Source organism: Orussus abietinus, unplaced genomic scaffold (assembly GCF_000612105.2).
Source record: "Orussus abietinus isolate OABI.00-Male unplaced genomic scaffold, Oabi_2.0 scaffold82, whole genome shotgun sequence".
In the NCBI taxonomy this organism is placed as follows: domain Eukaryota; kingdom Metazoa; phylum Arthropoda; class Insecta; order Hymenoptera; family Orussidae; genus Orussus; species Orussus abietinus.
The window spans coordinates 328,336-342,140 of record NW_019394247.1 but is presented as its reverse complement, the minus strand read 5'-3'; the positions used below and the strand labels follow the sequence as shown (position 1 = coordinate 342,140).

General features: G+C 55.3%; 1 protein-coding gene across 2 annotated transcripts in view; it reads left to right on the top strand.

The window, feature by feature from the left end:
* The window catches only part of LOC105695069 (tyrosine-protein phosphatase Lar), a 135,821-nt gene that overhangs the window by 98,675 nt on the left and 23,341 nt on the right, over positions 1 to 13,805 (top strand). For both annotated transcript variants that reach the window (XM_023433359.1, XM_023433355.1), the window contains exons 4-7: positions 7,849 to 8,031; positions 12,166 to 12,276; positions 12,351 to 12,626; positions 12,698 to 12,982. In XM_023433359.1, coding sequence (XP_023289127.1) covers positions 7,849 to 8,031; positions 12,166 to 12,276; positions 12,351 to 12,626; positions 12,698 to 12,982 — 855 coding nt within the window. The remainder of the gene's footprint in view (positions 1 to 7,848; positions 8,032 to 12,165; positions 12,277 to 12,350; positions 12,627 to 12,697; positions 12,983 to 13,805) is intronic.

Here is a 13,805-nt window from a genome sequence, read left to right as displayed (position 1 = left end):
CGGCCATTAGGAGGAGTCTTCCCGCTCTTCCCGGAGCTTTCTTTTCGGGCTTTCTCCCGACCTCCCCTTTGCCCCCGATAAGTCGTCGGATTCCTGGCTGCCCCCGTCCGGAAAAATCTCCTGAGCTTTCGACGGCCTGGAATTGGCGCCGAGCTCCAAGAAAACGCGGGAAACGCGACAAAAGCTTCCCGGCTAATCCCGCCGGTAATGCCGCGTAATACAAGCTCCGGCCATATCCGGCCTGCAAGCACGGAACTTCGCCCCGCGAAAAGCGCCCCAGGAACCGGGGAAAGGGAGCACCCGCCCCCGCAAGCCTCGCGCGAGAACTTGTTTAAGAGTCGTTCTTCTTCCTCGGACGGGATGAAGGCGGCCGGGAAAAAGAAGCTCCCCCTTGTCCCCTCTTCGCCGTGAAGTTACTCGAGAAAGGGGGAAAAAGGTGGAGGATGGCCGCGAGGGGTATCCGGTTGCGCCCTCGTTAAAGTCCAATATCCCGGGGATCCCGTATTAAATTTGTGGCTTTCCCGCCATTTCTCAGCCATTTCTCGGGGATGGGCCAGGCTCGCCACCAGAGGAGGCTCTGCTCTTTTATTTACCAAGTTTTGTGCGCGGCGGTTTACCTGGATTAACGGGCGAGTCGGTAATCGTGCGTTTAGCTGCGTCGTTAGGCATCGTTAGATGAAGGGTGCATCCTAACCCTTCCTTTCGTGTGAAATAGAAAAGGGTGAAGATATATCCTTACCAGAGTAGAAGGGTTAAAACGCGCCCTGACCCTTTCTCTTCTATTAGAACGCATCCGGCGTGCTCCAGGGTGACGGCGCGCCGTTTAACTCGCGCCGGGTCGCCGGCCATGAAGAGAGATTAGGCGCCCCGACGACGTGGGTTTTCGGGCAGGGCTCTCCCCGTGGATTTAGTACGCTCCTGCAATTGGCCCTGTGAGTTATGGACAACGGTATCCCGACGGTAGGTGTTAATGAAATTTGCGGGTCATAGCTTTTGCGTCCCCAGGAGGCGCACAGTCAGCCGTCCTCCACGTCTAGGTATTTCTCTCTCGCTCGGTCTCCTCGATTGCGTCTTCCCTCCCTCTCTCTCTCTCCTTCCTTCGTCACGCAAAGACGGACGCCTCGAGCCCCGGAAGAAGGAAGAAGTAGTTAGGGACTGCCTCCAGGCGTGTGTCCGGCATTGCGCCAAGGCTAAGCAGCTTCTCTAAACAGATTCTCTAAACGTCCAATCAGGCCGCAGAACGCGAGGTAATCTCGCAACTCGGTTCCAACCTAAACAGCTCCTTGGTTAGGTCGCCTAAGTAATACCTTAACGGGATCTTCATCACCCGTTTGGCAGAGCGGCCATTTTGTCACCCGTCCGAGTCTCCGTGTAGCGAATTACCCAAGTGTACCGTGTTTTTCATTAAGCTCCAGGGATAATTGGCGGAAGGCTGGGCGAGCGTCGATAAGGGCGCTTTTCCGGACTCCTCTTGCAGAGGGCTTGCAGCGGAAAGCCGAGATGGGGACAAAAGCTCCGCGGCCGGGCGGAAAACGCGGCCGGGAAATCCCCGGGGGCGGTCGGTAATCAAGCCGCCACTGCCTAAATATTAACGCAGCCCGACCCTTTTGCCTTTGAATGTGTCCAAGTCGACCGGAAGCTCAGTAAACCCGTTCACCAGCGTCCTGGAAAATGGCGGCGGGACTTCCAGACGTGTGCCGGCTCTCGAAACCTCCCCCGAAATATCGGCGATTCGCCGGACTCGTCTTTTTAATGTCATCACTGGGGTAAAGGAGCCTCTCTTAGGGGGTTGGAGAACGCCAAGATGGCGGCCGCGGGATGTAACCTCGTTGGGGCGGTTTTGGGCTTCGCCCTGGAAGTGCCGTCGATCGTGATCGAGTTTTCCCCCAAGTTCCGCAGGCCGGAGGGTGTTGTGAATTTTCCGGGGGAAGGGTTTACGACTTACACGTGTGTAAGAAAGCCGGCAGGCGAGTTTCCCCGATGCGAGCCAATAAAACTGTCGGCCGGTTCGATTCTCCACCGCGGCACCTCCGCCCTGGAAATGACTTTTCCCGCCGCCCATGATTTCGTTATCCAGGGAGGGCGGAGCTCCTCTGGCTTTCTCAAAAATAACAGCCCTCTAGCCCCCACTCTCCCATTTTTCATTTTCCCGCCACGAGTGCAATTTGTCTTTCAAAATCCTCTCTTCTTGGAACCTCCCGAAACGGCGCCGCGGGCGATCCAATATGGCGGACTCCTTGGCCGGCGCTGAAATTTCACCTACACCGGCCCGCCGATTTTTCAAAGAGGGTGGCCTCGAATTTTACGCGGATTCCACATATTCATAATTCGCATTCTGACCGATGGGCGCCCGGTTAGGCTCAGGCCCGAATTCGCGCGCGAAATACCCGAAATGCCGGATGTCCATTAGGCACGGCCGAGCTAGCTTTTGCGTTATACAGCTTCCGGTTAACGTCCGCCATATTTACGGGCATTTATCAAGGCCCTACACACGGCCCGAGATACGCGGCATACATACGCGTTTCCCTGCATTCAAGCAGACATTTCGGTACATTTAGGCGCGCCCATGTACTTCGGCGTATGTGCCGGGTCGAACTTTGCCTAATGCGGCTAATAGGTAGCCCCGACATTTTCTATTATGCAGGATTTCGAATTAATCAACTGATGGAGCAACGGGATTAACGGACGAGGAATTTCGGAAGGGCTCCCGAATTTCGGGGTGCCCGCGATTCAGTGTACCTATTTACTCGTATCACACGCACACGCTGCCGTCAATTTTCAAAACACGTATAATCGATCGCCCTGCTCGCGCCGCGATAATCATTACCATTAAAGATTCACCCCCCTGCAAAATGGCCGCCGCGACAGTCCATCGGGGGCGCGCCGATTCGTCCAATAATTATTTCAACGATCCTTTATTAAATGGGACACCCAGCATTAGCGTGAACTCCCAGCGACACGCTCTTTGCCCATAAAATGTATGACCTCGAGTTAAATTAAACCCACATGTAAAAATGAAAACCCTGTCCGACATTGATCCCAGCGAAGGAGTCGTCGTGGTCAGAAAATGAATATCACTTACAATTAACCTGAGACGTTAATTTAGAATTGATTAACCGTTGGGGTTAGCTCAAGACGGCACAGAATGGGAGAAATAAAACCCAGGAACGCGGAAATTCAGCCAAAAACGCGTCCGGATTCGCCGACGACCTTGTTTGCAGACCATTATGGTGCACTCTGCGGCGAAGCCGAGATTGGTACACCATGGAGAGGAGACTTCTCTCTTCGAGGTGGCTTCCAGCGGTCGAAACCGCCTTTAGAGCCCTTCCCTCGTGGGGGGGTGAAAGTAGAGAAGGCCAGAAACCGCACATGAAGTCTCCCGAGGAGAGTAACACAGAGGAGCCGAAAAAACAAACGGGCCGACGCCTTATGTATACGGTGCACGAGGCGTCGGGACGCCTACGTGCGTTCTCCATTTTCGCCGTCCTCCCCCTCCTCCTTCCCGCTTTCGAGTCTTTTTTCCTCGCATCGCGAAGCCACCCTCAGGAACAAGCAACCCTTCTTTGCATTTTGAATGGACTCGCTGGCTGAAATATTGAGCACTTTGCTGCGCCATAGCTTGCCCAAGAGCGGGAAGGTTCAAGGAAATATAGACGTCTTCGAAGGAATCTCCAAACCGCGGATGTCTGGCTCGAAAGGGAGACGGGGATGCAGGGGGTGGATCTCGTTAATGCCGCATCCTCCCCACGGAGGTCTGCGTTCGACTGGCGGTGGAATTCCTGGAGGCCCTCTTCATGGTCCTCTTCAAGACCCTTAGAATCCTCCAGGAGGTTCCTAACGCGCTCAAATCCCTATATTAAACGTCGGCCGGGATGCAATATGTTTGCATTTCGACATGTCGGCATCCCAAGGGGGGATATCGGGAGGGAGACCCTCAGAAAAATTCCGGACGCGTCTGCGAAGGGGCGCAACCCCCTTCAGAACAAACAAGCCGCGTTTAATACGTCCTTCCCCTCTTTTCCGCGAAAACGTCCAGAAATCCAGGATGGTCCAGGATACTCATCCTGTCTCCCTGATTTTTTTCTCCCGGGATCTCGACTCCCCTCTTTTCTATCGAAGCTTTCATTTCGAACGACATTCACGGAGTCCCAGCCAAGCGGCGCCATTTTACGATCTGAAGGACTGGATAGCGCTAGGAAATCCCTAGATCATCCGAGTCCTAGGGACCCTCTCTTTCGGCCCCTGCCAATCTCGCCCAGAATCCCACCCGAAAGGACCGTTCGAAAATCGAAGCGAGAAGTCTTGGAAGCTCTCTGGTGATAGGGGAAAAAATTTGCTCTCCGTTTACACTCTTCTAATGAAAGTTAACCTCAAATTCAAATTCAAATACATGCTGGAAGGCCTCCGTTGGCCAGGAACCGAGACGCCGAGTGGTTCGAGCAACAATTTAATTCCCTGGAAGTTCTGAGGGAGACTGAAGAAGAGGCAGATCCGGGGGCAACCACATAGAAATCTCCCGACTTTCCGCAAGTCTCTCCTGAAAATCGCGTGACCGCAGGACTCGCCGTTCTCGTGGGGTGTCTCCTCGCAAAGGGCCGCGACATTCCACCTCCCACCTCCTGTGCACCTGTCTCGCAGGAGGACATGCGCACCTGTCTCGCAAGGGACACGCGTACACCTGCCTCCCTATACGTGTCTCACGTGCTGGGGGGAGATCTATACCGACCGGTGTCGCTCGAATTTCCGGGATTATTTTCTATCTTTCCCGTTTCTCGTACGTGGCCGACATGTTAGGTGAGCGGGGAACCTCCTCCCCCATCACGACTGTCGCTCGAATTTCCGGACCGATTTTTTACCACCTCGTTTCAGATATGTGGTCGAACTTCCACCTGTACCGATAAGGTTGACTTCCTTTTTTTTTTCATCTCGAGTTACGAATGACGAAGAGAATTTTGGTCTTAATATCTCTGGCGGGGGGGTGGGACGAGGGAATTCTTTCTGGGAGATCTAGACAGGATGGAAGGACCTCTTTCTCTCCCTCTCCCTTGCGTCGCAGGACCTTCGCGTCCTGTCGGGAAGGAACGTGACATCAATTTCCATCTAGCCCGCACTTTTCCGGCCCCAGTTCCGCGGGATCCCTCGGGAAGGTCCTTGGACTACCGCAAAAGGGAGTCCTCCGAATTGGCTACGTTCACGTCCGACGGAGGGAGAGGAAGTCCAAAGTCACGAGGTATCGGGATTTCAGGAACCTCCGGGACCTCCAGGACTTTCAGAACTTGGACTCGCTATTTCCTGGGCGAAGGACCTTCCCTTTGGATTCGGAAAATCCTCCCTCTCCCTTCCGAGGTCGCTGCTATACCAGAATGATAGAACGTCGCCTATCAGCTGATCGACGTTCCGCGGCTTCTCGAAATAATCCACCCACTGGAGCGAATGCGAATGGAAATGGGATTTCTTCCTAATGTAGCCGTCTCGTGGCGTTTCAAAAATAAGGGAAAAGAAACATGGCTGGGCTCCGAAGGACTTAAAGTGGCTACACGTAATTCGGCCATAATTCACGGGGCGTCGGCCTTGGTGTTCCTTGTTAACCCTTTGCCTCGGGACCCCGTGAACCTAGACCCGGATGAAAAAGCCCGTCCTTTCGTGCACGCCACCCTTATTTCGTGATTCCTCACCTTGCCCCCGCCGAAACGCCATTTTAATATTCCATGGTGATTATAGTGCGCCGCTCAAACGAGCTCCGAGGACCAAGACTTCCGGTTAAGCCGGCTTTGACCCGCCAGGATCCTCGACCGATCAATCGTCGTCCTGGTTAGTCATTAGCCATCATCGATCATCGCCTTTTTACGGACAGCACTTATTGAAATACACAACCCAAGTCGACGGTATTATCATGATTCAAGCATGAGATATAAGACACGACAGGGTAAGACAAAGGATATCGGACACCCTAGAAGAGAAAAAATGGTCCTAAAATTCCAGAAGACAGATGAGGGGGACTTTCCCCCAGCCACTAGAGGGGATTCTGCCGAAATTCCCCAGATTCCTAGCTGGAGATTTCGGGTTCGCTGCGGTCCCTCGAGTCAGTGAAGGCGGAAAAAACGGTTTAGTGGCATAAGAACGCGGGAGTGTCGCCCCCGCCATATTGTGGTCAGACGTCTCGGCGGGGGGTCGGAGATTTACAGCGGGGCGGGACGAGGGGAAAGATAAATTCCTGCCAGAGTACAACCCCCCCTCATTCCGTTGGATCCGTCGGGTGCGGGAGCGAGACGGCGGAAAAGTCGGCATTTTTCCGGAGCCGCGGCGTATTGTTCACCTCCCTAAGGGTGGCAACCCCGGGGTCTGCTGGCGATTTCTATTGTCGAGAGGCCGACGCCATTGCGGGGCGTAATTGACGTCGCTGCGTTCCGATAACGCGACGATAACTCGGCGATAAGCGCACAAAGGGCGCCCTTTGGGGTTGAGGGGAAACACGACTCGGGGGGAGGCACCCCGGCGGCGATACGGCCACTTGCGAGGTTCCATCCCTGGACCCTTTGCACCCTCTCTAGGGTGCTCCAAGTTTCCATGGAGGAATTCGAAAATCCACCGTAAAGACAGATGCGTTTCCCTTCCCCCATTCCTCCACCCTCTTTTCCAAAATAACGTAAATGTGAAAGTTACCCTATTTCTTTGATCCAAGATGCTGATGTCGTAAATGAAATTTTACGGAGGTCGTAACAATGATACGACTGATAGTAAATAATAGTGGAAGGTGGAATTAATAATGCGGGGGGGGGCTTTCTCAAGCCGTCATACTTTTTCTCAGTCTGACAGTCTTCGGCACCCCTCAGACGCGATGGGCGAATCCCCGGGAAGTCGGAATCCCGAGCAGAGGGTCGAGATTATCGAAGTTGGGCCGAACTGCGACGAACCACCCTCAGGATTAACACGGCGGGGGCTGGTTACTCCGCCGGGGTGGTTACTGCCCCGGGGGCTGCGGGGATTCTCGGGGGCTGTCGGAGCCGACTAAGGACTCGAATTAATTCCGCCCGCCGCAGTTTGAATTCATCCGCGACGGCTCTGCACTTCTTAATTATCGGAATTATCCTAATTATTCGCCTGGGCGGTGCGCCGGCCCCGAAATTCCCGCCCTCTAGCGGATTTCATGGGGGGGATGGGGAAGTCGAAAATTGGACCGAAAGAAGCCACTCGACGCTGACTAGGGAATAAAGGAGTTCGTCCTCCCCCTCTGGGGAAAAAGATGTTCCAGGAATCGGACGCGGGAAAAATATAACGAGGGAGGGGGCAACACCCCCCCGAGAGAGAGATCCCCGATCCTCGCTGTTTGCTCCGATAAAGATTCATGGTGTCTCTCGGTGAAATGGAGAAAGTTACTCCCCGCGACTTGGTCCGAAGGAAATCCCTTATCGACGCGGATAAGAGGGTGGAGAAGGGGACAACCGCCCCCTACCCCCCGGCTCACCGAGCCGAGAAGTGCGCGGACCGAGTTTTCCACGATATTGAATTTTGATTCGATCCCCCGACACCCGGGAATCCCCTCCCCCCGGATGTCCTTGGGCATGCGAGTCGACGACATACGTCAACGCGACGTCGACCTGAGGGTGTCGCGGGATCCCGGGGGAACCGGGGTCGACCAACTCGTGACCCTGGGGAATTGCCTTCGGATCCTATGATAAAGACCCCTGGAGATGGGGAGCGGTTCCCTCAGGGTTCCCCAGAAATATTTACGGGGGAACATCAGCTCATTGGCTGATCAGGAATCTCATTTTCGCCCTAAGTGCAGGTTGATGCGGTGATGGACAAGTGCAAGGGAACTGATGAATGGGTTTCTCTGTCTGCTTCCAGCTGGTAACATGCCGATGGGCTTCCCGGTGATAACGCAGGCCCCGATCACCAAAGTCGTCGAGCTGGGCCACAGCGCGATGTTGTCCTGCACCGCCGTCGGCTCCCCGACGCCCATCATCTCGTGGGTGCGCGACATGATACCCATCAACACCTCGGACCCGCGGTACACCGTCCTGGAAACCGGTAAGTGATCGCAAATCCTACCTGTAGCCGCGTGCTGATAAATTTAAGGGATCCTCTCGTTGCATCCGAATGCTTCTCAGCAATCCTGATACCACACTCGCGCTACCATTGCTTCCTGACAAGTCCGATAACGTGGGAACATGGACCTGGGTTTTTGGGTCCGGCACCGGTGGGCGAAATTAAACGTGCCCAGGTGAATTGTCACCTTCGCGTCGCATCCAGTTGATGCTCGGCAATCCTGCCGCCATACTCGTGCTAGCATCGCTTTCTGACAACTCTGATAAGGCAGCATCATGGGCACAGGGGTCGTTTTCGGTCTGGACACTTGCGGGCAGAACCGGAGCCCATCAACGTCCGGCCACGTATCGGGCGAACATGCCCAGGTGAGCCATTACCTGCGTCGAGCCATCCGGACGTCCCATCCGAGGGCACGCAACACGGGATACACGTAGAGAGGACATCGCGCTTCTGAGACCGACCCTCTGTACGTGGACGCGCTTCGGTGCCGGCGAAGTGCTCGTCACATTGGGGGGTGGAGGGATACCTCTGACGGGATATGTCGCTGTCGGGTATAGTGATCGAGTGGTCCGGTCCAGCTGCGGACACCTATCCCTTGTGTTGCAAAAGACGAAACAAAGATGGCGGCCCATCACCTCCCAACCAGCATCTCGACTTCCCCCAATCATCAAAACGACCTAGCCCCCCAGGAACGCGTCTCACCATCACATTTCTCGTCGATAATTAATTTCACATCGACGGAAACTTATTATTAATTCAATATCACTGATGGGGCCCTTCCACCAAAGTGATTGGTCGCGATAGGATCGGGCCGTGGTTGTCATCGCGGTGTCCTCATTTGCATCAGACCAGTAAGAAGGGGGATCTTATCAGAGTCGATAAAGGCACCGTCGCGATTGGAACTCCTTCTCACCAGGAAAGTGGATGACCGGTACTCACGTCACCCGGATATCGCTTGGGGGGGTCCCTTCTGACTCCCGACCTCCCCCATCGCCCAGGACAGGACCTAGGAAGAAACAAAGAAGGAAATGAGTGGAGGGAGGATCCTCATCGCAAATTTTACGCCGCGATTACGATTCCCTCCTCCTCCCCCGGCGGGCATAAACTCGGGCATAAAGGGTAAAGACTCCCCCCTCCCCCCATATCGGTATACACGATCGATCTTATCGTCGATCGTTCGGTCTGCGCAACGATAGTCGCTAATAGTGTCGTCGCCATAATCGTTTTCCCTATTTCCTTCCCCCACCCCATCCCTCCATCACGTGACTAGCTCCTTTGGGGGGGGGGGGGAGGGAATAGAAGCGCGTCCGACAAACCCCCCTGCGGCACGTAACCCACATGCGTCTGCAAGGTGCGATGTACCTGCACATAGCCCGGCAGGTGCGCTGAGCCCCTGCAGGGGTGCCCAACCCCCACCCCCCGTGAAAATCCCCCATAAAGTGTTCAGGGAACTTCCTGTAAAACCTAGGAAGGGGGGAATTCGATCCGAGCCGACATGTATACGTCGATTTCCACCTATATATAATCCATTGTAAGGGTGTTTCGAAGAGGGCGTATGTGGGGGGGAGGGGGGGGAGGGGGATCCGCACCCAATTTCAGAGCGGAGCTCGCGAGATGGCGAAACGTCGATATTTGGTTTTTACGTCTCGGGGGAGCGGGAGGGGTGCATCGTCGATTTTCCACGGATTTTCCACTCGCTCAGCCGGGGGAAAGGGGGGGGAGGGGGGGCAACATTGAGAGCCCCTGCGAGCCGCAGCGCACTTCGCTCCGTCACTCCCGGCCCTAACTTTATTCGCGTGTCTTCGCCGTATCCCTGTACACGGAGCAGCCCCACCTTCGAGCTCCTCCTCGCCCCATCCCCCNGCCCCCGCCCCCGCGACGTGCAACCACCCCGTGGCCCATAAAATATCTAGCGCAATGTATCGCGAAGAGTACACCGGGAAGAAGGGGGAAAAAAAAAAAGAAAAGAGGCAGGCGAAGTTCGCCGAAGGCGCCCGGGACGAGCTCTCCTCGAGGGGTACCTGGTGGGCGGGAAAGGGTGGAAGTTGAGGGGGGGGGGCAACTGCCCCCGGCCACGACACGGTCCCTCGGGGCCCCCTCAAACCGAAGTTCCGCATATTCCCGCAACGAAGGAGATTCTCGTAAGTTTCTTTAACCCCCCCCCCCCGCAGCAAGTTCCCCCCCCCAAGAAGGGGGCTTTTGAAAAGCGAAGGGTTTCCTGGCCCCAAAAAATCAATCGCCCCGGCAGCTGCCACCATAAACAAGCCTGGGGGTTAAAGCTTCCCAAAGAAGCGCGCTACCTCCACCTTGCCCCCCCCCAGCCTCCCCCTCTCGTGGAGGGACTTTTAAGGGTAGCAAAGCCGGCTTTCACCCCGCGGCGGCACGGGCGGAGGTAAAATGCATGCGGGATATGAAACTTAATATATCCAGTCATTAAATTATATTTTACAACCCCTGCCCCCCTGCCCCCCGCCCCAGCCGCCGCCCCCTCCGGCAGTCGCCAGGGCGCAGTTAACGCTTCGTCAAGACTCGTAAAATTTCATCCATTAAGCTTTGGCTAAACTTTGAAACAACCGAGCGACCCCCCGGCCTCCTGGCACCCCGGGTGGGGCTGTATCCCCCCCGTCTTCTCCCACCTCACATTTCACCCCCGCGTATACGTATTACGTACCGCGTACCTAACGATACGGCCGCCTTAGCACCTGTGCTGAAATTTCTCCCCTCTGGCTCTTTCCTTTCCCGAGCCCCCCCCCCCCCGTCCTCCCCCCCGGCTCCGCCGACGCGCGTAACCGCCCCTAAACGTATGCAGCGCGGGTACATTAACCCCGTAAGACCCCTTTATAGGGGAGAAATCACATCGAGAAGAACCCCCCAACGTCGCGGGAAGAATCGTCGAAGAAATGAGGGATTCGAAAAAGTGTCCCCCCCCATCTTCAGATACGTTTCTGCCGCATCCGCTGAAAGGTTCGCGACGGTTTCCGGGATTAAGGGCGCACCTGTGCGCGGAACCAGCCCCGATGTAAACATATTTTGTATTTGTATTCCGCTCGGATCAAATCTGCCTCCTCCCCCTGGACCACCACCCACCTCCCCCCCGTGGTTCCTTTGCGAGTGTACCTTCGAGGGGTGCGCAACCCCTCGGGGGCCTCGATCCTCCTCAACCCCCCATTCCCCCCGTTCGGCGAGCAGGTGAGCGTCTCCTCACCCGCGAGGTAAGTTGAAGGGGAAAGAGGGGGCGTTCAGATGCCCCACGGGCCGAGGCACATCTCCCCCCCCCCCNCCCCCCCCCCAGTTTGGGGGCTCCTTGTAGCTTGCGGAACTATTGTACAATGAAGAACCTCGGGGAGAGAGAATAGCTATATGAGAATAGGAATACCAGAATCGCGGGGTCACTTTTTCATATGGGGGAGTTCCCCCCATAGGAGGAGCCGAAGACCACGCGCGATAGGGATAGATCGATCTTCCGCCACGTCCGCGGGATTCCTTGGGGAATTATGACGGAAGTGACGTCAGCAGAGATAATGAAAGCCTGAGGAACAGCCTGTTCATTGTGAGCCCCCCTCTTGATCTATCACGCCATCTTGGAGAACTCTATTAGTGCCTGGAGAACGCAGGGGAGGGACCGGAAGTCGGGCGCCTTCGGGAAGGAAGGATCCTCGGTGGCCATCTTGCGGATTGCGGTGCGGTTTTAGAGGGGGCGGGCTTTTCAATGAGACTTTTTCGAGCTCCGGCACTCGTTAAATCCCTCGTCGTGCTCGCCCCGCAAAGCGCCGCCTCTCAAAGGCGTTTCTTTCGGGGGCTCGTTAACGTAAAGCGTTACGTCAAAAAATATCGTTAATGGCCCTCTCGCAATCAAAGGCGGCCGGCTGGCAATGGCGGCCGACGGCCTAGAGTCGTGGAAACGCACGCTCCACCTCGACCGGTTGTGCCGCGTGACCTAAACTACTCTTCAGGACCCTCTTCGAGGTGTTCTTCAGGGTCTGGGGATGATGATTCTTGGAGCGAACCGCAGAAGGGTGAAGGTGTTTGCGCATGGGTGGCGGAAGCGGGTCAAAGGGTTGCTCTTTAGGGTGGACGGGATGGTTCGAGTCTTCAGGTTTCATTTCTTGGTTACAGGCACCCTGCAGATCGTTGACTCCAAGGAGGTGGACCAGGGCAAGTACGAGTGCGTCGCCAACAACTCGGTCGGCACGGAGTACTCGAAGAGCAACAACTTGTACGTCAAAGGTGAGGATCTGATGGGGCGAGAGATTTGGCGCATTTCTTTTTATGGGGTTTCTAACCCACGTTTCGTCTTCCAGTCAGAAGAGTGCCGCCACAGTTCTCCATCCCACCCAAACCACTCACCACTGTCATGTTGGGCGGATCTGTCACCCTGACGTGTGTGGCTTCCGGGTCGCCGCTACCGTATGTCAAGTGGAGGCAGGAGCCGGCTACTGATCTCACGCCGGATGATAAGGTGCCCCTTGGAAAGAACACCCTGAAGCTCACCGACATCCAGGAGTCGGCAAATTACACGTGCATCGCCCACAGCGAACTCGGCGCCATCGAGGCTACCGCTATGGTCAAGGTCCAATGTAAGGGATTGATTTATTTCGGGAACTCTTCGGGGTTGGTGGTCCAGGTACTCATCATACCTTGCCTGCAGCTCTGCCGGGACCCCCGGAAGACGTCCAGGTCTCCGACATCACCGCCACTTCCGTCAAACTCGCGTGGTCCTACAAGAGACCCGATCAGCTGATGTACTACGTCATCCAGTACAAGCCAAAATCCGCCAATCAGGCCTTCACGGAGATTTCGGGCATCACCACCATGTACTACCATGTCAGGAGCCTCAGTCCCTACACGGAGTACGAGCTCTATGTCATCGCTGTCAACAAAATTGGCCGCGGCCCCGCGAGCGCCCCTGTCATCGTCACCACCGGCGAGACGAGTCAGTATCTCCTGCTGATCAGCTCTTGGATGATCCGTAGTGTGTTCGATAGTCGCTTAGGTGTCAAGTTTGATGTCGAGTGTGGGGTGGAAATGGAGCCTATCATGACACCTGCCTGTCAGGGTCCATGACAGTCAAGTTGAACAGGATCCGGTCGTGGCCTCTGACTGTCAGGTGTCTATGACGATGGCATTTTAAATTCTGGTGGGTTCTGGCGTGACACACAAGTGTCAGGGTCAATGGCAGTGTCCATGGGTGGGGGAGTCTGGAAATGACACTTTCAGCATCAACATTGCCGCAATTCTTTGGCAGTCGGAAGTCTCTTGCTCGCGGAAATGTGTTAAACCGAATCAAGAGATCTCCGATGGCCAAATTCCGGAGCAGCCCTGGAGTGAAATATCGAGTGGAACCGTAGTTAACCTAAACCGACAGTTTTACCCTTTCAGGATCCAGCGACCGGGGACGATATACTTCCAAAGCCACGCTCTCACACGAAATACCAAAATCCATCCGCGGGAACCCATCGCTCTCATGCATGCCCTCGCGGACGTCCGTTTTTTGCTCCCCTAGAAAAGCCCCGTATAGTTTGTCGTGTTTCGTTTGTCGCATTTGCGTTAATTTCGGTACCGCACCTAGTTAGTTTTGCGCACCGCAGGAACACGCTCAGCGGAATTTGTTGGTCGCCTGTTTTTGAGGGAAACTTGTGTACTTTTGTTTCCATGCTGTCCACCGCGGACAAACAAATAATTGGTCCATGTAAGTGAGAAGAAACCTACTTTACCTGTCGTGCCTCTTTTAGTCCCTCTCTTTCTCTCTATTTCTC